The 20,733-nt window shown below is 41.4% G+C and overlaps 1 protein-coding gene across 1 annotated transcript in view; it reads left to right on the top strand.

Moving 5' to 3' along the window:
- Positions 1-20,733, top strand: part of HUNK (hormonally up-regulated Neu-associated kinase) — an 86,943-nt gene that overhangs the window by 18,142 nt on the left and 48,068 nt on the right. Inside the window, exon 2 of the mRNA XM_073362364.1 lies at positions 12,957-13,249. Within this exon, the coding sequence (XP_073218465.1) occupies positions 12,957-13,249 (293 nt within the window). The remainder of the gene's footprint in view (positions 1-12,956; positions 13,250-20,733) is intronic.

Genomic DNA, 20,733 nt, shown 5'->3' with positions numbered 1-20,733 from the left:
CTATGACAGACAAAATTGTAAGCATTAAAAAGGCAAGTTTTACTTTATCAGAAACAGCTGTGTAGGATATGGTTCATTTGTGACTGAGGCATAAACGACGCTTTGCTGTATTTTAGACATAGCTGTTTTATGTTGTTCTTACAACTTAAAAGGGCCAGGTTTAGTTCAAGAGGACCTCTGTTTTGTAACAGTTGTCACACTGGCTTCCCCCATGACCAGTCATGTGTAGCAATCAGTTTGGTCAACACAGAATAGGGACCACACTTGCCTTAACAAGTTTTCCATCTGCCATGGTGATCACATATCACTCCTCATTCATTTGTGTAACAGCCCCTGAAAATTCCTTTCCTCTGACTTGATTATACTTTGTGCTCCAACTAGTTTTCTTGCTGAGTGACAGAGTATTATAGCAATGTGAGCTTTACCTTATGTATGGGGAGAAATCTTTCTTTGAAAAATATTCAATATTTGGAGAGTGATATTTGATGAACACTTTAAATTGCCAGGCAAATCATGTTGTTTCAGACATTCAAGTGTGTGTTTTCTCCTTGCTTTGCCTAATCTAGGGCTTAAGGCTGGTTTTGACAGGCTGGTAAGGATTTCCTGTCCAGTCTTTACCATCATTATGGAGCCATCATTTATTTTTGTCTCTGGCCTTCTTCCTTCTTGACCTCCATCCATCTCTGCCTAATCCTAGTCTTCTTGTATATAGCCTTAGATACCCAAGAGGTGAAAATTTGCTGATGTCACTGGGGACACCATTAGGGCCACCCCATTCATCGGTTGACCAGGAGAGACTGAGAAGTCAATGGAACGACCTTCTTTCTGTCTAAGACTGAGTAGATCTCTTCCATGATTCTTGAAATCCTACTTGTCCATGGAGAGTCACATCATCCCTCTCATACCCAGGTTTACAATGTAGCAGCGCGAAATACTGCTTTCCAGTCTACTGGGCCATACACTGGCTATGTGACACCAAAATATTGCAACTCATTGCTCCTGCATCGGATCCACATATTCGTGGATATTTGTCAGTCCATCAGAGTGGAGGCGAAACAGACAGTGATTATACTTGTGGACAAGTCTGCTTTTGCAGATTGCTGTTGGCCTGGCTTATCTCTGTTTTCCTTGAAATGAACAGCTAACCTGTAAATAGGGTGAATAAAGAGTTGGTTAACTTTCTGTTGATACTTTTAAGGATTGTCTGCAATTTCCTCAGAAATCATAACTTGAAGGATGCATAAAAACATAAAGCACTAATATTTATTAAGGAGACTTGTTGCTAGGAAAAATATGATGTTACACAGGATGGTCGAAAAATCCCTTAGAAAATTGTAGTAAAGGGATTCACAAAATATGCCACTTTAAAATTTACAGACACAAATAGTTAATAATGCTGTATGAATTGTGTGCTATAAACCTCAGGGTATTTAAGTACATGCCTGACTTCAAGCACATGAGTATTCTTGTTGATTTCAGTGGGCCTACTCACATGCTTAAAGTTAGGCATGTGTTTAAGTACCTTACTGAATTGGGGCCCTGAGGCAAGAAGTCTTACTATGATACAGCAAAACTCTGAATTCCATCTCTTGAGAACAGAGCAGTCACAGCTGGATGTACACTTTTCACATTTTGGCAGCTTACATGAAAGGATTTTCTTTTTTGTTCAAACAGTGGCAATGTCAGTCAATTTCAGTAATGGATTTGCTTGAAAAAAAAAAATCCATGAATCTGCACACCTATCTTTTAAGACCTTGGAACCTGTCATCTGAAAGACAACATTTAGCAACAAGTAACTAAAGACACCACAGAGCCTGAACAGTCTACTAGAACAAATGGTAAAGACCCAAAACTTAATGAATCTGACATTTTCTAATCCTTCGATGCTTCCAATTCATTTGTTGAAAGCAGTAGCCATTTTACTGAAGAAAAATCTGAGTAACAGAGACCTACCTACATTTTCAAAAGTGACAACTAGTCAATTTGGGTGCCTCAGTGTTTGGGTGCCCAACCTGAGATACCTTAAAAGGGCCTGATTTTCAGAAAGCTCTGAGCATCCTACAGTCTAAAAATCTGGCCTTTTTAACATGTCTCAAGTTGGACACCCAAAAATCACTAGTCAATCCTGAAAATTTGTCAGATTTTTTTTTAGTTAAAGTAGTGTTAAATATAAAGCAAAGCTACAGGTGATGTAAAATATGTAGCCCAAAGAAAATACACAGGGCAAAAAAGGGCATACATCACAAAGACATGCTTTATGTGTATCTTAAAAAATACAAATGGAGATGAACTTACATAAATGTTTGTAATATAGTCTATGCTTACACGGTGGGCCTCTTTGTTTCCCTCTAAACTGACTCAAACCTCTAAGAAGTCCAGCCACTATAGAGCTGCGTATTTTACCTCAGTCAGTAAAGGTTCGTACTTTCAGATCTAGAGGACCTAGTTCTCTGCTTCTCATAAACCATCCGGGGGTGCCGTGCTACATCTACATCAGCCCATAACTGCAGCCCATGAAGTTTCTTCTCTCAAGTTATATTTATTACTTAGGGCCAAATCCTACAATGCTTATTTGGCCCTTACTAAGACATACCTCCTTTTAATTCTGTGGGAGTCCTGCCTCAGTAAAGGACTGCAAGATTTGACTCTTATTTGAACTTATAAGATAAAGTATGTGGGATAAAGGGGAGAGTCATTCAAAATTATCTTTACTTTGTTAGGCCCCTAGCCTGCAAATGCACGTGCGCGCTTTTACTCAAAAAGAAAAGGAGTACTAGTGGCACCTTAGAGACTAACCAATTTATGCTCAAATAAATTGGTTAGTCTCTAAGGTGCCACTAGTACTCCTTTTCTTTTTGCGAATAGAGACTAACACGGCTGCTACTCTGAAACCTGCTTTTACTCAAGTGTAAAGTTACACATATGCTTAAGTTTTTACAGGATCAGGGCTTAAGTGTGCCACTGTTTTTCTTTTGGTAGAGGGGAGACTCTTAAGCATCTCACCTCAGACCCTATCCACTACACCCTGACCCCAGCCTCAGGGCCAGTCCCTCCAGGGATTTCGTGTTCTGCAGCCAGTAGAATATGCTTCCATTGATGTGCATTACACCTTCCTGTCTGACAACCAAACCTGTTTTTTCCATATACTAGTGCAGAGTGTTACTGACTAGCCACTGGAATGTTTTATAAGAGGTTCCACGTACTTATTCAGGTAGAATGAGAGCGTGTCTTAACTGAAGCAAGTCTTTGAGGTTTGTCATGGAAAGTTATGTAGAGGAATTGGCATTTTTAGTGTAAAAACATCTCAGATAAAGCTTTAGCTGCTAAAAATACTAATGCCTTCTAGCAATTTTGTATGTATTTGGAGATCAACTCTGCAGTGAGATTGTCTTCTTCTTTTTTTTTTTTTTTAAATTTTTTTGTTAGCATCCTACTTTGTGATGGGGTCCAACATTTGGTTTCCCACCAGCAGGACATTTCAAAGATGCCATGACTTGAATTACTTATCGAAATAGGACTGAGGTTTAGGCATAAAGAATACAAATTTTTTGGCAGCAAGTTGCTAGCATCATGGGGTGTTTATATAGAACTGGCTTAAAGAAAAATCTGTCTCTAAATAAGACTGAGCCCCTTGTTTAAACAGAGCTATATTGCTTTCATGCTAGCATAGAACAGTTAATAAACAGTTAGGAAAATACCTAATTAGCTCTGTGCATTTGTACTGTCCCAGAAAATATTTGTCTTCAAAAACAGAAGCACAACTTTTTGGCTCCCATTTTCCCCCAATTCACTGTTTGATTCAAAAGGAAGGGAGCAAACAATAGCCAGATATGATAGTGGCTGGCGCACCCAGAAAGTCGGGGAGAGGGAACGGCTTTCTGGCATACATCCATTGAGCACGTGGAAGTTCCTCATCTCCAACACTATGTAGTAGCTCAACTGCTGGGCTTTGGGTTGGTGTCAGAGGGTAGTACCTGATCCAGGCAGCATGCTTCCCTCACAACCTGGTAGATTCTGTGCTGGGATTTCAATCAGGAAACGGTGAGACTGGCCCAGGATAAGACACTTTTGTTGGACTCTAGACTGGGCCAAGACAAGATGCTCTGATGTAGGGGCAAGGCATTTTGAGCAGCTGGGCACTGGATGTGGAACACCTGATTAGGTGAGATCAGAGGAAGCCTGACTGCGTTCAAATCTAAATGCAAGACCTATCTGTAGGATAAGACATTCCCCCAGAAGCATTCCACACTTTGGGAGATTGGGTGGGGAGGAAGGAGAAGGTAGGATGGAAAGAAAAGCCTCTCTTCTCCTCCCCAGACACATACACTGGAGACAAAGGAAGCTGTGAGAGCACTTCCATTTCAGGCATACTCAGTGCTATCTTTACAACAACTGTTGTATGGCGTTTAGATATGACCAAAGAGGAGCATTTCTGACAAAGAACTTTTGGGCCAAGTTTGTCCCTGATATAACTCCATTGACTTCAATAGGACCAGTTAAGCTAGGGATTAATTTGGCCCCTTCCTTTCCCACTACACGCCGTCCTCAATACACACTCACCACAATATTTTATTGCCACAATCCCAATAAGCAGAATTTACTCATATGATGTGTCACAGCACAGAACAAACTTCAGGAAAGCGAGTGATTCTAACAATATAATTCTGAGAAACTGAAACCCAAATATGGCCTGTTACTCATCTGTGTATCTCAAAACACATAGTAACCCAAACCATTTGTTTGTTTACATGGCAAAGATTTAACCAGAAGTGAAGTGTGGGATGTCAAGAACTACTGTTTCTACCGATTCACTTTAATCTCTTGCTTTATTATTTATTAAGATTTCTGCCATGATACACCTTAAGGACTCTGATCAGGGCTCCATTGTGCTAGGCACTGTGCAAACAACACAAAGACAGTGTTTCAGAGAGCTCCCAGTCTAAGGTTTGTGAGAGCAAATAAATAAAATAGAATGAAAAGACCTTCCCTGAGTAGATTTTGAAACCTTAAATTTGTTTTGTTATTTAGCTAATATCTGTGGCACATGCCTTTTCCTTTATAGGTGGTTGAGGTTTGCAACATGGCGGGGAGGGGGGAGGAGGGAATGGTGTATAGTGAATATGTAGGGCCATATTCTGCTTATCTATACTGTGGTAAATATGGAGTAACCCCACTGTAGTGAATAGGATAATTCCATATTCTCCCTAGTTTAACCAAGAGCAGAGTTTGGTCCTTCAATATATAAAATATGAGGATGCGGGGGGGCAAGAGGAACATGTATGTTCTCTATATAAAATATCAAAACAAAAACAACCTACCTCATGGGAGGGGACCCTTGCTGACCCCTTGCACCAATGGGGTTTTTCTTTAAGGAAAGGAAAGAAACACAGGAAGGAGAGCCACACAGGAAAAAAGAATAGAGTAAAAGGGGCAATAAAAAAAAGGAATGGGCTAGCCAGAAACGAGAGACAAGAGAGCTAGAACTTTTATAGGAAAATACCCAGATGCCAGGGTAGGTGTGTATTTTATTCTGTTATTTCTTTTTAAGTGTGTGCAGGCTTATTTAAACACAGGTTTCTGAACAGTCCATGTGGTCATTTCTTTTTTCCCCTCCATCAGTTGCTGGCTTCATTTCTGCTGATCACTGCTTGCAGTATCTGCTCAGTGCTCCCCCATTTCTTTCCATCTCTCTCTTCTGGTGGCAGTGATTGAAATGTGTTACTTCAGTGAATGCTGGTTAGACTTTGTTGCCCTTTGGCCAGGCCTGCCCTGTTCATGGAAACAGGTGAGAGCGGGAGGCGCTATGTAATCAGGTGTTGCTGATGCAAGATCATGATTGTATAAAATTAAGTCAAATTTTATTTTGGGCCTCTTCCCCAGACCAATGGCACTGACCTGCACTGGATTCCAGATGTTAGATAGGTATCTTCCAAATGGCTGTTTGAGCAGTCCCACTCTCGCCCCATTTCAGGGGATCTTTAGGAAATGTTAACACATGCATCTTAAAAGTATCCTTTCAGGTGGTGGGTGCCAGGGTGGAGCCGCTGGGGTCACAGTTACACACATCCACTAGCCCAGTGTTTCTTAAGCTTTTGTATTGGTGACCCCTTTCACACAAACCACAAAGGAGTGCACCCCCCCCTTATAAATTAAAAGCAATTTTTAAAAATTTAACACTATAATAAATGCTGGAGGCAAAGCAGGGCTTGGGAGTGGAGTCTGACAGCCCGCGCCCCCCCATGTAAAAATCTTGTGACCCTCTGAGGGGTCATGACCCCCAGTTTGAGAACTCCTGCACTAGCCATACCCCTCCAGGTAGGGGTTGTGTAGGTATTGGGGGCCCCCTGTTTCAGCCCAGGAGTTGTAATAGCTTCTGCAAAAGGGGCTGCAGAACCGCTACTGGCAGAGAGAAAGATTCTGTCCCTGCAACCCCTCTTTGCGGCACATAGCCTGTTCACTCAGATTGTGTGTATTTTACCCTATGGGCCTTCTTTCCTTCTTCCCATGGAGCCATAAATCCTGCCACCTTCTTCCCCGCAGTCTGTGCCATTTGCATTTTCCCCATCCTGAGTCTCCTTTTCTCTTGACTCTCTTCCCCACATCTCCTTTTTCCACTTCCTCTACAGAGTGTCTCAGTGCTGTGCTCTTTGACCTCCCTGCTGAAGTAGGTGTATGCCCTGAGGTCAGAAGCTGGCCTCTGGGCAGGAAGGCATTCTAGCAGCCTGTGGCTGGGGTGGGGCAGCAGGCTGCAGAGGGTTTGCAGGGGTGTCACTGTTTAGAGTGGACTGGACTTCTGCAGTGCAGACGGGAGGGAAAAATGCGTGGGGCTTGCTTGGCCTAATGTTCTTTACAGTGAGCTAGCAGGGACGCCTTATGCCAGGGGAAAACCAAACCAAGGGAGAATAATGGAAGCATCTAATAGCAAAGCACCATATATGTAGGTATTTCTCTGGTGCCCTTTGCAGTAACTTGGTGCTAGGAAGGAGGATGCACTCTCTCCCCAGCCAAGAGAAAAAACAGTAGTGGTAGTTTCCTCTGAGCTGGGTGACTCAGTCCTCCTTATTCCTCTCTCTTTTTCTCTCACTCGTGTGGGGGTGGTGCTGAAACAAAGCTGCCAGTGCCTCCCTTGTCTGCTTTACATCAGCCATGGCTGTTAGACTCTTACATTATAGGCCAAATGCAAGGGGGGCAACTAGTGTGGACGGGATGGAGCTGATAGAACTTAAATGTGAGGGAAAGGTGGCCCAGAATGAAGGGATGGACTTAAAACAACCCTACAATTCTGTCTGAATAGGTGGTGTGCAGTCATACCAAGGGTCTGATCCAGCACCTGCGGAAGTCAGTGGCAAAGCTCCAATTGACTTTAATGGTGCAGGATCAGGGTCCAAATTCCTAAATAAAAGTGAAAGAATATGGCCAAGTTGCTGTCTAGGAGTCCCACCTTCACATGGCTTTCTCTGCCTCCCCATAGCAAATATAGTGAATGTGGGAGTTACACATGTGCTCAGCAATGTGCCTTTATATTCAATGAATTAGGGATGACTTGATAGGAGTGAGAGATGATTCACAATACGCCTCAGACAACAGATTTATGTTCCATGTGGTTAATACTTTGTATCTTTCAATTATGAAAAATACCAGCATCTTTTCTTCTGCAGATGTTGTTTCCTGCTGGTATGATACAAACCAGCACATAATCTTTCTGTATCAATGAATTTGTTTGTCCTTAGCTGACTAACTCTTGTAGTTTGCTGTTTGAATAGTTTACACTAGTCTGTGTTATTGCTCTTATCTCATTAGGTAGAGATTTCTTGGTGAATCACCGCAGGCTTTTAAAAGTTGTTAAGATCTGATTTCCCTGTTGTTATCTTACAATGAAATGATTTTTCTTTCATTTGACGTTAATGTGTCAGGAATGTAGCTTCCAGACCTTTATTGGAGTGTTGCCACAGTCCTAGGCTATACGTTTCACCTGTGCAGCACTTCACTGTATCTTTATACTATAGCTATTCAACTTTTTTTTTTTAAAGTCAGCCTCCTACGTGAATAATTTATCCAGATAATTTAAGGTCAGTAGTTATTTCTGATTAAGTCAAACTTAGTGCTTAATTCTTCAGTTTCTTATGAACTTGAATTAAATGGGAATTTTGGCTGTGAGAACAGTAGTCAGGTCTTTTTTGGGTCTATTTTTGTTGTAAAACTCTCAGATCATAGTATTCCCCCTCCGCTCCCTCAAAAAAAAGTTAATGAATTTAACCTTTTTTATCTGCTTATTTCATTAATGTGAGGCTAGTTATACCTAGTGATGTGATTTAATCTAATTACAAGCAATTTTCATGATTCTAGTCTAACAATTCAAAGCATTTATTTATCATAGCATAGAATGATAAAGCCAATGTTCTCTAGGTTGGTTAAGAAGTGGGCTTAGAGCACTTTTTGAATAAGGCAGAAAGCAACAAATTTCTAGGTCTATTTTTTTCTTCAAGATAGAAATAAGCATTTCTTTATATCCATTATTAATATTATTATATGGTGTGAAGGCCACTATGGTTCCCACCACATATGGCCTAGTATGCAGAGAAAAAAACCCTTGTAACAATAAAGTATTCCACCCACAATAATTACAAACACCCCCCCATACACCTTACCACCACCCCCTCCTAATGTGGAAGTAATGTAGGCTGTGTTATATTTTCTGGAGCTCCAGGCAAGATACCATCTTCACAAGCGAGTGAGAAAGCATTTGCAAAAGTGTTTGTGATACTTCTTGGGGATACCCAGGGTTGTGTGAGGCATATCACTACCACCTGACCTTCGTGTGAGGAAGCTTTGTCTGTGCCTGCTGAGGATCAGTTCCTCAACTTCAGCAGCCACAGTCAACACAAGCACTGGCTTCCAGGCCTCTGTAGGCCCTGCTCTTTCTTCGCAGGTCAACAATAGGCACACTCCAAGCCCTGAGTCCTCCGAGCATCTCCCTGGAGTGGCCAGCCTCTGATCTCCAGAACACTCACAATATGTGTAGGTCCTCTATTCCCAAAGGTACAGTACTCCACAGCTTACCAGTTACATGGTAGAGTCTGGCTCCACTTAACACACAGCACTTAGATTTGATTATAGAGAAAGCAAGGATACATTTATTTAATAAAGAACAGAGATTCAAATGGTAAGCAATGTCACAGTGTGGCAACTCACCCCTGCAGCACCTCCTGCTGGTCTCTCAGGGAATTAGCTCTTCCAGCCTCTGGAGCACTCCTGCAGGCCAGTGTCCCACTTGCCACTGGCCCTCATGTCCCTCCCAGATCCCGGTGCCCCTTTGTCCCAGCACCCCCCCCAGTCTCTGGGTCTCCCCTCCCCAGGGAACCCCAACCCACTATTCCCACCTCAGCCTTTGGCTAATGCCAGTCTCCACTGAGCCCCCGCATACTGGGGTGGACTGCATTGTATAAGCCAATCATCACAGGCAAGGGGAGTTTGGACCTGCTTCCTCTGCCTACCTTTGAGCTGCTCCCTGTAACCCCAGTACCTATCCGGCCTTACACTAGGCCTACAGGGTTTCCAGGCTGGAGCTCCCCAGCTCCCTTGGCCTTTCCCCAGCCCTTCTCCACCTCAGGTACGGTACGGTACGGTACGGTACGGTACGGTCCCCTCCCCTCCCCTCCCCAGCCCAGCCCAGCCCAGCTCCCTCTACAGCTAAAGGAGACTCTCTGTTCCTGGCCCACTGCCCTCTTATAAGGGCCAGCTGAGCCCTGATTGGGGCGTGGCCACACCTGAGCCTGCTTCCCCCAGTCACCTTGGGAACTGCTTGCTCCCAGCCGCAGCCCTCTCCCAGGCCTGATTTCAAGTCCTTTAGGACAGGAGTGGGTGACCACACTCTACAAGCAGAAATATTAGAAACAAAGAGTTTTTTTATAAAATCAAATCATAACATGCTTTCTAGAGCCTAAACTTAACTAACAAGACATTGTCCTGTCATAGAGAGCAAAAGCTCACCCAAAATCCTTCCAGTGTATTACAGGTGGGCTTGGCTGTGATCTTCTGTTCATGAAACAAGCACATTGTCCTCTTGCCTCCTCAAGGAAAAGATCCAGAATATGTCTCTGTCCCTACAGTTATAGTCCAAAAATCCATTGTCATTACTTGCGAACAGGGTTATACCCTGTTGCTTGTGTTTGCCTGTCTAGACTCTCCCCTGGAGACTTTGCAATCACTTGATTAGCATTTTGCTCAGACAGTAAATCGGTGTTCATTGTGAAGCATACAATACTCAGTTTACATGTAGACAGATACATAAACACATCTTGCCTGAAAGAAACCTGTTTCTCACCTTTTGGTGACCAGCCCCAAGTCAGAGACCTTAAGAATATAATGTTCAGTATATAGACATAACTCCTTACATATTATCTGTACTTATATTTCACAATGATTATGAGGAGCAGTGTGACACAGGCTTTCATTGGAGACCTTACGTGACATTCTTTGGTGAACTACTATGTAGATAATAGGGGATCCCTACGACCCCCATGCCCTCTGCCAGTTGGCACCCAGAGGTCCCTGGATCACACACATACTTAAGTAAAACAATACAGAGAAGTCTTTTCCCCTCAAGCAGAACACATAGCGGTTGACTGTGGGAACCAACAGAACCACTGGCTGAAATTATAAGCCATATGCTGATCCAGAGAAAGAAAGTTTTAAGATATCTTAGGCATTTCTCGGTGGTCCATCATCATAGTATCTGACAGCCAAATACGGTAATTAAAATTTGCACACTTGTCCCTAGTGGACTTTAATATTTGTCTCTCTCAGGTATAGTATATATTTCTAGTTTGTGCCATCATGTTGTTGTAATTCCCTGTCTTTGGTTAGTGCAGCCCTTGCATATCTTGAAATATACTCTAACAATGGTTAGACTTTGGCTTATCCATACCTCTTCCAGCAGCTGGCTTCACAAATGAACCCCTTTGACTATATTATTTTCAGCTCTTGAGAGCTTCACTTTGGGCACGGTTAGCTTGTTAGCTGCATCATCTCAGAGGAATGCAGCTGTCTTCGTAATTTGTGAACAGAGAGGTGACTTCTGTGAAGGGTCCAAACCTGTTGAGAATATTTGTACTAGGGCTTTGTATTGAAACTGGAAGCAAACCTGGAGCCATTGGAGGATATGTTTTTGGCACTGTTTCCAGGTAGGAAAGTGATCTTATGTGATGTGTATAAGCTACAAAGAAAAGGAGTACTTGTGGCACCTTAGAGACTAATAGATTTATTTGAACATAAGCTTTTGTGAGCTACAGTTCACTTCATCGGATGCATGCAGTGGAAAATACATGTTCTCTGTGTATATAAAATCTCCCTACTGTATTTTCCACTGCATGCCTCCGATGAAGTGAGCTGTAGCTCACGAAAGCTTATGCTCAGATAAATTAGTTAGTCTCTAAGGTGCCACAAGTACTCCTTTTCTTTTTGCGAATACAGACTAACACGGCTGCTACTCTGAAACCTGTACAAGGTACAGTATACTTGTTGCCTTAATCATCAGCCCCAACTACCATGAGTTATAATAGTTTAGTTGGCAGGCAGTTGAAAGTATGAATTACTATGGCTAGATCATCATCCCGGAGGAGGGATGGACATAGTTGCCTGCTAAGCTGGAGGCAGAAGGAAGGTCATTTTCACTACCATTACTGTCTGGATTAATGACTAGTCCAGTAAAACTCAGATACTTGTCCTGCATTGATTATTTCTGCTCTTAATAGGAATAGACAAGGCAAGGTAGTGCACACAAGAGTTGCGTGTGACTCTCATACAGGCACACAATAATGCTGTTTGTGGCACATGTGTATGCCACTTTGAGGGTACAGATGCCACATTTCACACGCTTGCCTGAATTTGGCCCTATGTAGACAGGAACCTTTCAAATAAACTACGTATAAAATTTGTTGTCATGCAAAAACACCAAGCTCTTTTTTCTGAAAAGTTAACAAGTGTCGCAGTAGAAATGGTTAGTGAGCTACTTGATTTCAGTGCATGAGTTAAAAGGACTCCTGTCGTTGCAGAGGAAATGTAGAACATGAGGGAAGGACTGAGCATAGCCTTTTGTTGTTCAGCTGACATATGTTGTTTAATCATTGGCTGGTACTAATGACCTGGAAGTCTGCAGCCCTATGTCTAAATGGGAAAGCTTAGGAATTAAATAAATATCTAAAAACACGAAGCAACTAAAGGGGTGACTGGGTTTTTACTACAATGAACCTGCCAACACAACAAATAGAACCAGTGCCTCTCAATGTGTAAAACAATGGCATCATAGAATGCATCCAAGGCTTTTGTTCATGGAAGACACAAGTGGTTATTGTGTTGTGGAGGTAATAGAGAGAGTGGTTTTAAGTGTATATTTTTAAAGAGATTGTCAAGGTTGACCAGGGGCTGGAAGCGGTGCTCTTTTTTATTTTTATTTATTTATATATTTATTTTGGAGTACATAACCAGCTACTTTTCCTTGTTTGGTTAACTTTTAAGAAACTTGTGCTGGAATTGTGACATCTCAAAACATAAGCCCAATGCCATACACATGTCTAAATCACTTACAAAGGTCACATTCATGGTTGCATGTAAATCTGATCCTCAAAAACTTCTGAGCAAATAGACAAGAAGAAGACTAAGTACAGCATGTTCAGACTAAGCTTTCAAGTCTGCTTAACAGAAGTGTTTTCGCCCCTTTGATAGCCATATTTTTGCATCAACTTTTGTCTGTCATCCCATAAAAGGAGCTGGGAAAGCAATTAGGTCTCAGTGGAAAAAAGAACAGCTATTTCTCTGTGCTTGGCTGTTGTGCCCCAAACAGCTTATCAGTTGGTACTTACATCCCTTGATTTATTTTGAAGTTATTTGTACAAGGTCAGAGCTAATAAATCATTGGTCTGTATGATGTCAACCATGCCTCCTTTGTTTCTTATCAGGTGGCAGTGAAAGTTATTGACAAGAAGAGAGCCAAGAAGGATACCTATGTCACCAAGAATCTGAGACGCGAGGGGCAGATCCAGCAAATGATCCGACATCCCAACATAGCTCAGCTGCTGGATATATTGGAAACTGAAAACAGCTACTACCTTGTCATGGAGCTGTGCCCTGGAGGCAATCTAATGCACAAGATCTATGAGAAAAAAAGACTGGAAGAATACGAAGCACGTAAATATATCATGCAGCTTATTCTAGCAGTGGAGCATCTTCATCGGGCCGGGGTGGTTCACAGGTAAGGTAGAAATAGCTGCCTGTGAGAATTTACCCAGGAGCATTTAAATGATAATTTATATATTTATTATTTTTTTTAAACTTTGATATAAAATTTTCTTTTCAGGTTTGTAGCTAATCTTGATGTTCCTCTTATCCTAGACAATAGTGAGCATCTGCCCACTTGAGCCCCAGCAAAGTTCTTAAGTATGTGTGCAACTTAAGTAAGCACGAGTAGTCTCATTGATTTCACACACTGAAAGTTATGCACGTACTTTGCTGAAGCAGGGCCCTACTTCTACTCTTTATAGCTCGAGCTTTGCATCTTCAAAGCACCGTACAAATATAAGTTGTCTTCCAGCCATCCCTGGAGGTAGGTAGGTATAGTCTCACTTTAAAGATAGAGATACTGCAACACAGAGAGGTCAACTGACTTGCCCAAAGTCTCACATTGAGCTAGTAGTTAAAACTGAATTAGAACATGGTAGTTCCTACTTCTCTACTCACTCCATTAGATTGTGTTGCTTCCCAAAACTTCCACATGATTTAAAAATAAAAAAAAACACAGAATTTGGCACATTTCAGTCCATGTCACAATCTCTTCTGAGGATAAATCCAGAATTGGCATGGCAAGAGCATTGCAAAGAATCGAGCAGAGCACTGTTAGAGAGGAAGGATGATCTTGTTAAATATACGTATGGGTTCAATTCTTGGCTCTGCCTCAGATTTCCTGTGTGACCATGGGCAAGTCACTTAGACCCAGGCCCTCCAAGGTATATAAGCTTCTAAGAGGATCTGGGCCCTAGTGTTTCTAGGTCTCAGTTATCCATCTGTCAAAAGGGGGATAAATATAATTCCTTTCTCCCACTTGTTGTCTGTCCTGTCTATTTGTGTTGCAGTCTCTTTGGGGCTTACGGTGTGTGTATACAGCATTTGGCACAATGGGGCTGATCTCAGCTGAAGTTTCTAGCATTACTGTAATATAAATAAGTGTGGGAAAAGTTATTTCCTCTACTGGTTCCATTGCAATAATTAGGTAAATTGAATGTACTGACTCAAGTTGAAATAGAGCCATAACATGGAGTATTGTCCTTGCCCTTGTGAAAAGTGCCACAATTGGTCTGGGCCTTGATTTTTTAATTTTTTTTCTAAAAGTATAGGCAGGAATTGAGGCAGCACAGTATCCCTTCACACTGCATTGAGGTCCACATTGTGCCCTTCAAGGATAAAAGTCTCAAGTGGGGGCTTTGGGCGAGGAAAACTGCAAGGATTTCCTCACTGAGATTCCTGTGTCATCTTTTTCTGAGGGGGAGGGGTTTGTGTGCCCCTCCTGTCCTCTTGTGTCCCCCTTGTGTCCCTCTCCTGCTCCAAAACCTAGCTGATCTCAAGGATTCATGGGAGGCCAAGGCTATCCATGAAGAGACTCAGTGGTGGCTCTGGCCTCATTTCCCCTCTCTCAACTCCTCACCATCACACATCAAAGGGAGTCATGCTGCTATGCACCATCTGGCTGCAGTGCCCCCAAAGAGGGGAGATATGACCTGGGGTATATTAACTTTTCCAGACAGGTTTCATGGGACTGAAAGGAGGAGGACTCTTCTGCGCAGAGAACTCTCCAGAGGGGCTAGGGAAAGTGGGGGAGCTGCCCTGGAACCACCCAAATTCCCATCTACATGGAGGGGCTGAGCTCCATGCATGGACGTGCAGTTATTGGAGGGCATGATCTGTCCCATGACATTAGTCTAGTGTTTCCTTAGAAGAAAAAGTGCCACCTACTGCATGACGAGTACCAATATACTGCCTATAACTTTTCCTTGGAAGTCTCCTGTAGTAGTGACCAAGTACTCCAAGTAGTGACCAAGTCCAAACCTGCTTAACTGATACAATTTGGCAGGATCACAGTCAGTATAGTTGTAAGTATTTTCTGTTGAGGCTTAACTATTCAATATCTTGTCTTTCATTAAGAATGTGATATTTGGAGTATCATAAAGAGACAAGAAAGCCCACTGGAAGGATAATTAGAATTTGTTGCATTGGATCTCTGTTTGCATAAGAAAGAGAAATGCTAATAGCTGCCTCTGGAGTTGTCATTCAGCCTGTTGGGCTTTGGGCTACAAAAGCTCTGAAAATAGACTGCTCAATCAGAAGCATCAAAAAAGCAAGAAAGCAAGCAAGAAAGAATCAGTGCAGAAGTCTGATTCATTCTCACCCTGAATGCAATGACAATATTCTCTTGTTGTTGTTGTTGTTATTTTTAAAACTGTTTCAAAAATAGCTGCACTCAAATCTATTCTGTGATCTGTGGGTGTTCACATTCCCTGTTTGATAAAGAAAACACAGCCGCTGGGATCTAATGTGGGCTGACATTGTTGGTGCCCCTTTCAGAACTGGTTCTTTTGATCATTCATCCTCTTGAATGGAGATGGGCATTTAAAGCAAATAAGTAAATTGTTGAATATTTTGTTCCAAAAATTCACCAAATTTGTCAGCTAAATTATTTACTGAATATAGTCACAAATTATTTTCCTGGTTCTGTAAGCTGGGTGAAAAAAATTAGTTAAATAACATATTTGAAATATTATAATGAAACTCAGCTAAGCTATCTGATGGATATTATTTACCGAGCTCCACTGATTATGATAAAGTCTCGGTATGGTGAGAAATCACTCTGATCTCAGGATCAGATATGGGACCCTGAATTCAAAGGAAATGTGTCTTTTAAGAGTATGGTGACATGCAAACAGTTTATAATTCAGAAACTCCAAGCAGCCTCATTTATTTTAGAGATAAGTAAATTGCTTGTGTATATGTATTGTAAGTGATGTGTGTTGCCACAGACACATGCTTTTCCTACACCTTTCTGAGGCCAATACTGACTGTGAAGGATGTAGATGGTAAACTCCTCAGTGCAGGGACTCTTTTCCTGAAGGTGTACCCAGCACTGAGAACTCTCTAGCCGCTACAGGAATACAATATAATATATACCCTAAATATAACTGTGTAAAAAAATTGTGGATCATTGTTATGATGAGAAGAGCTGGTTGGTTGTTAAAATTGTGCAAGTAGCAAGCTCAAATATGATTCAGATAGGAATCTTTATCTTTCCCTCTGACAGAAGAAAACAAACCCAAATGGCAGTATATGGTGAAGCTTTCTCTTTTCAGAGGGTGTTTACACAGGCCTTCATGCTGTCAAAAACCAGGATGAACATTAAGCCCCTTGGGAGCGTAAGGACAACAAAGAAAATGAAGTGAAAGCCTGGGTGCTTGCAACAGCATCCCACAGGAAATTCTCAACAACCTTTTAAAAGTAATTTTAACAAAATTCAATCCTATTCAGTGCAATTACTGTCAGAATGTCAAAGAAAGGAATTTAATAATGTACTGGGAGCAAAGATAGCTTTCTGTATACCCTGGTTTTTCTATCTTTTTTCTTCATGGAAATATATTCAGACCTTCTGTTAGGATTGTGCAATTTAAAAAGATCAGAACTGTTGAAGACAAGAGAAACATATATGGATGGGAATGGAGTATCTATATTTTTTCATCCACTGCCCCCTCCCCCGCCCCCCCCCCCCCCAAAAAAAAAGCACATTGAGAAAGAGTAGAGGTAGAGTCCTAGGATTTGGTTGTTTAGGACATCGTAAGATTCGTGCGTTGACACCCCTTGCTTGTTGTGTTAGCTTTGATAACTTTCATCCTATTAATTTTAAGTACAAGTAATCTGGTGGCTGGTGCAATATTTATGACAAATCTTTGCACTAGAAAAGAATGTGTCCTTTTGAAATGCAAAGCTGGTTTGTCTTTCTATTTTGTGATATATTTCAAAGTTGCCATTAGTCATTCTCTGTTGGAGCACAATGTCATTAACAAACTAAGCATTGCTTTAAGGATGTCAGTCCAAATTCCCTTTTCACTTACATTGATACTGCCACATTGACTTCAATGGTCTTGGGCACAATGAATATTATTTGGTAACGAAAATGGTCTCTTTGGAATGTATATAAGCATTATAACTGACACAGATCCATGCAGTCTGCTGCCTATTTCACCTCCAGCTCTTCTTGTGGCTATAAAGTGGTTGAGGGTGTGTGGATTAGTGTTGGGTTGGTTCTTTTCTTATCTTGTGATGGAGAAGGTAATGCAGGATGCATCCACCATTACTACTGCTTTGCAGCTGCCTGCTGATAACAAAACATTGGCTTCCAGCAAACACATTGACTCCCTTCCCCCCACCTCTCATAAAAATAAAATGCAAAAGAAGCCTGAGTTTTGCTGTGTGACACCTGCAATGGTAGTGAATATTTATAAACTTATTTTAAGCTGCCCAACTAAAGACTTGGCTTTATAGACTGGCTGGAATAAGGATATCAAAAGTTGGCCCTAAAGTTATGCAAGAAACAAACAAACAAAAAAACCAAAACAAGGAAATGTATTTTCAAAACCAGGGAATGATGACAGCATGTTCGTAGTTTCACAGCGCAGGAAAATTATAAATATACTCTATTTCTCGGTATTACAGTAACATAGCTTGGTCTGTGCTGAAGGTCTGACCATTTCTAGACCTTAGTAACTAGCAGTTTTGCCAGCACCAAGTGTTGTCTCAGCCCCTGCAAAATCAGGAGATTTCAAAAAAGAATGCTGGGTTCTTTTACTGAAGTCTCCTGGTTTCTGAACCTGGAGGGTGCACCCAGGCCATGTGTTCAAGCTTTTCACTCATGAAGGCTGGAAACTTGAAACAAACAAAAACATGAAAACTGATATTTTTCCATAATCTTATGCCACCACTCCAGGAACCTAGACTTTAAGCAACACACCAGAAAGCGTGAAACTCATGCCAAAAGTGCAAAAGTCGCAAAAATTGCAACATTGACCTTGATCTTGCAAAGATTTCTGCATGTGCTTAACTTTACACACGCTGGGTAGTCCCATTGATTTCAATCAGGGCCAGATTGGTTTCTGTGTCCCTCCATAAGTTGTATATGCGCTGTGTGTCTTGGCCATTTTAAAAGCACCCTTGGTCAGAGTAGATTAGATGTGTGTTTGTTTTTATTTTTGTTTTTTACTTTCTGTAAATCAGCACAATACGTTTTCCTACTTTCTCTCTCTCTCTCTCTTACAAATACAGCTTTGAGTGTCCTCAGTTCAAATGAATTATCATGAACCTTCTCAGCTGAAGATATAATTTGGACACACACATTCACTCAAAGCAGAATTAACAGAGCAGAGCAAAAGAAAACAATAAAGAAACTTCAATGCAATAACAGTCAATCCTGTTCCTGGAGGGTGAGCCCAAGCCAGGCATAAAACCAGCTGTAATCAAACAGAGATAAATAGCATGTCAACTCCACCTCTCCCAAGGCACTGACCTATTCATTCACTAATATTCTATTCTGTAAGTGCCCTGTCTGCTAGGAAAGGGCCCCACACTGACTGTGTGGCTCTTTTCCTGAAAAATTTCCCATCATTACTAACACCACTGCAGCTCCATTGAAGCATCAGAGGTCAAATGCCAGAGACTGCCTGGAGCCTTAAGCACCATGTTATCTAAAGCTGCTTAGAGTAGGTCTGTGTGGTATAAATGCTGGCGGGTGCCTTGTCTATGTTAATGCTAACACTCATACAGCATAAGCAATGGTGGGATATCTTCCAGCCAAAAGATATAGTGTAGACAAGGCTCCTCTGGGGTACTCTGCCTCCTTCTGCAGCACCTCAGACATAATTTACTTGATGAGAAAGGCGTGTCTAACTAATTGGAGCCAAAGTTCACTTGTTGGTAGATAATAAGCTGGATGTTTTTAAAAGTCATTTTGTTGTTGATTTTGAGTTCATCCACTGAGGTTAAAAAAAGAAACATGCACTCACTGGGCCTGATCCAGCATCTCCTTTAGTAAAACCCCACTCACTTCAATCACTTTTTAAAAGTGATATGCTTGTAATAATCTAAAATGGAATATTAATGAAAAAAAATCCTTGTTGGGTACTATCCCTTTGAAATATAAACAGACTATAGGGACAAGAAGGGGACCGTACCTCAGTTACTACCACTTTCTATTGACCATATTCCTTTTAAAATATTCTCCAAATGTACCCCTCTCCAGATTTGCTACATTGTTGTCAAAAAGACTGATGCCAAGGGTGTGTATGCATCTCCTCCATGCATATTGAACAGGGTCATTGTACACCAAGTGGGCTTACTCATTCACATGCTCAGAGTCCACATCCCTGAAAGCAAAAATGACTGTGGGTGTCTGGCTTGATTTGGTAGGGAGGTGGGTGTTGCATTGGTTTCTGATTTTACTGGTTTGGGTTTTTGTTCTTTATTTCAAAGAAGGATTAAAAAGAAATAGAGCAGCTGTCAGGTATAAAAGAGGCAATAATCATTTCCACTGTCATAATGCTGAATTGTTCACCAGGTAAGGGCCGGTCTACACTAGAAAATTAGTTTGACCCAGCTACGTCACTCAGGAATACGAAAAATCCACCCCCCTGAGCGATGTAGTTAAGCCAGCCTAAGTCCCCATGTAGGCAGTGGTAGGTCAATGGAAAAATTCTTTCGTCAACCTAGCTATTGCTCTTGGGGAAGTGGATTAACTACAGTGATGGGAGAATCCTTCCTGTCGCCGTAGGTAGTTTCTACACTTGAAACGCTAGCGTTTGAAGTGTAGGCAAGCCCTAAGTAGAGGTATACTGATCTAGTTCACAGTGCTGCATTTTAAAAAACTTTCAGATTAAAAAATTAGTGGTACATGTGGACTACTAGATCAGTTACCACTTACTGGTAAATCTGTTGAGAATGCAGATATATGGGTAAACAGCATGGATTAACCAGGTCTGACTGCACTCTATGGTACAGCCTGTCTATTTTTAGCTACTTTATTTTTCTCTCTGTCTATGACACTTTTACTTTATCTGTTTTTATTTTTCTTAAACTTTATTTCTTTTACATGTCTTTAGTTGCATGTATTTTTAGTCTTTCTATTCTTTCTCTCATTTATCTCATTATTCTAATTACCTTTGTGGCTTTTTTATTCCTTCTGTGGGCGTTTTGTCTGCTTTTCACTGATTTTCAGCTTTCATTTCATCTAGCAATTCTCTCTCCTTTTTAAAAATCTTACCTCTTTCTCGCTCATACTTTGTCTTAATCCTAAAACTTCCTTTTAAGTTCCAAATCATTTCTCTCCCTGTTCAGAGATGTAGTATTGTCTAGTACTGGACAATTCACTTTACTGCATGAAATTCTGTTTGCTTCTGCTGATTTCATACCAGATCAACCTTTTTCCTGGTGCTTTGCCCCTGTTAATTCCCAGTGGTCAGTATCTACCTGGTTGTTAAGCATATGACAGCCTCTCTGAAAGTCTGTTTGTACAGACTATCAGACAAAGAAGAAATGAGATGTAGATATTTAAGGCCCAAAGGGTAAGGGCTATAATTTTGGAGAGGAGACACTGTATTCTTTATAGGTTTCAGAGTGGTAGCCGTGTTAGTCTGTATCAGCAAAAAGAAC

The sequence above is a fragment of the Lepidochelys kempii genome, chromosome 1 (assembly GCF_965140265.1).
Source record: "Lepidochelys kempii isolate rLepKem1 chromosome 1, rLepKem1.hap2, whole genome shotgun sequence".
NCBI lineage: Eukaryota > Metazoa > Chordata > Testudines > Cheloniidae > Lepidochelys > Lepidochelys kempii.
Note: the sequence above shows the minus strand (reverse complement) of the source record. Positions and strands in the feature narration are given on the sequence as shown.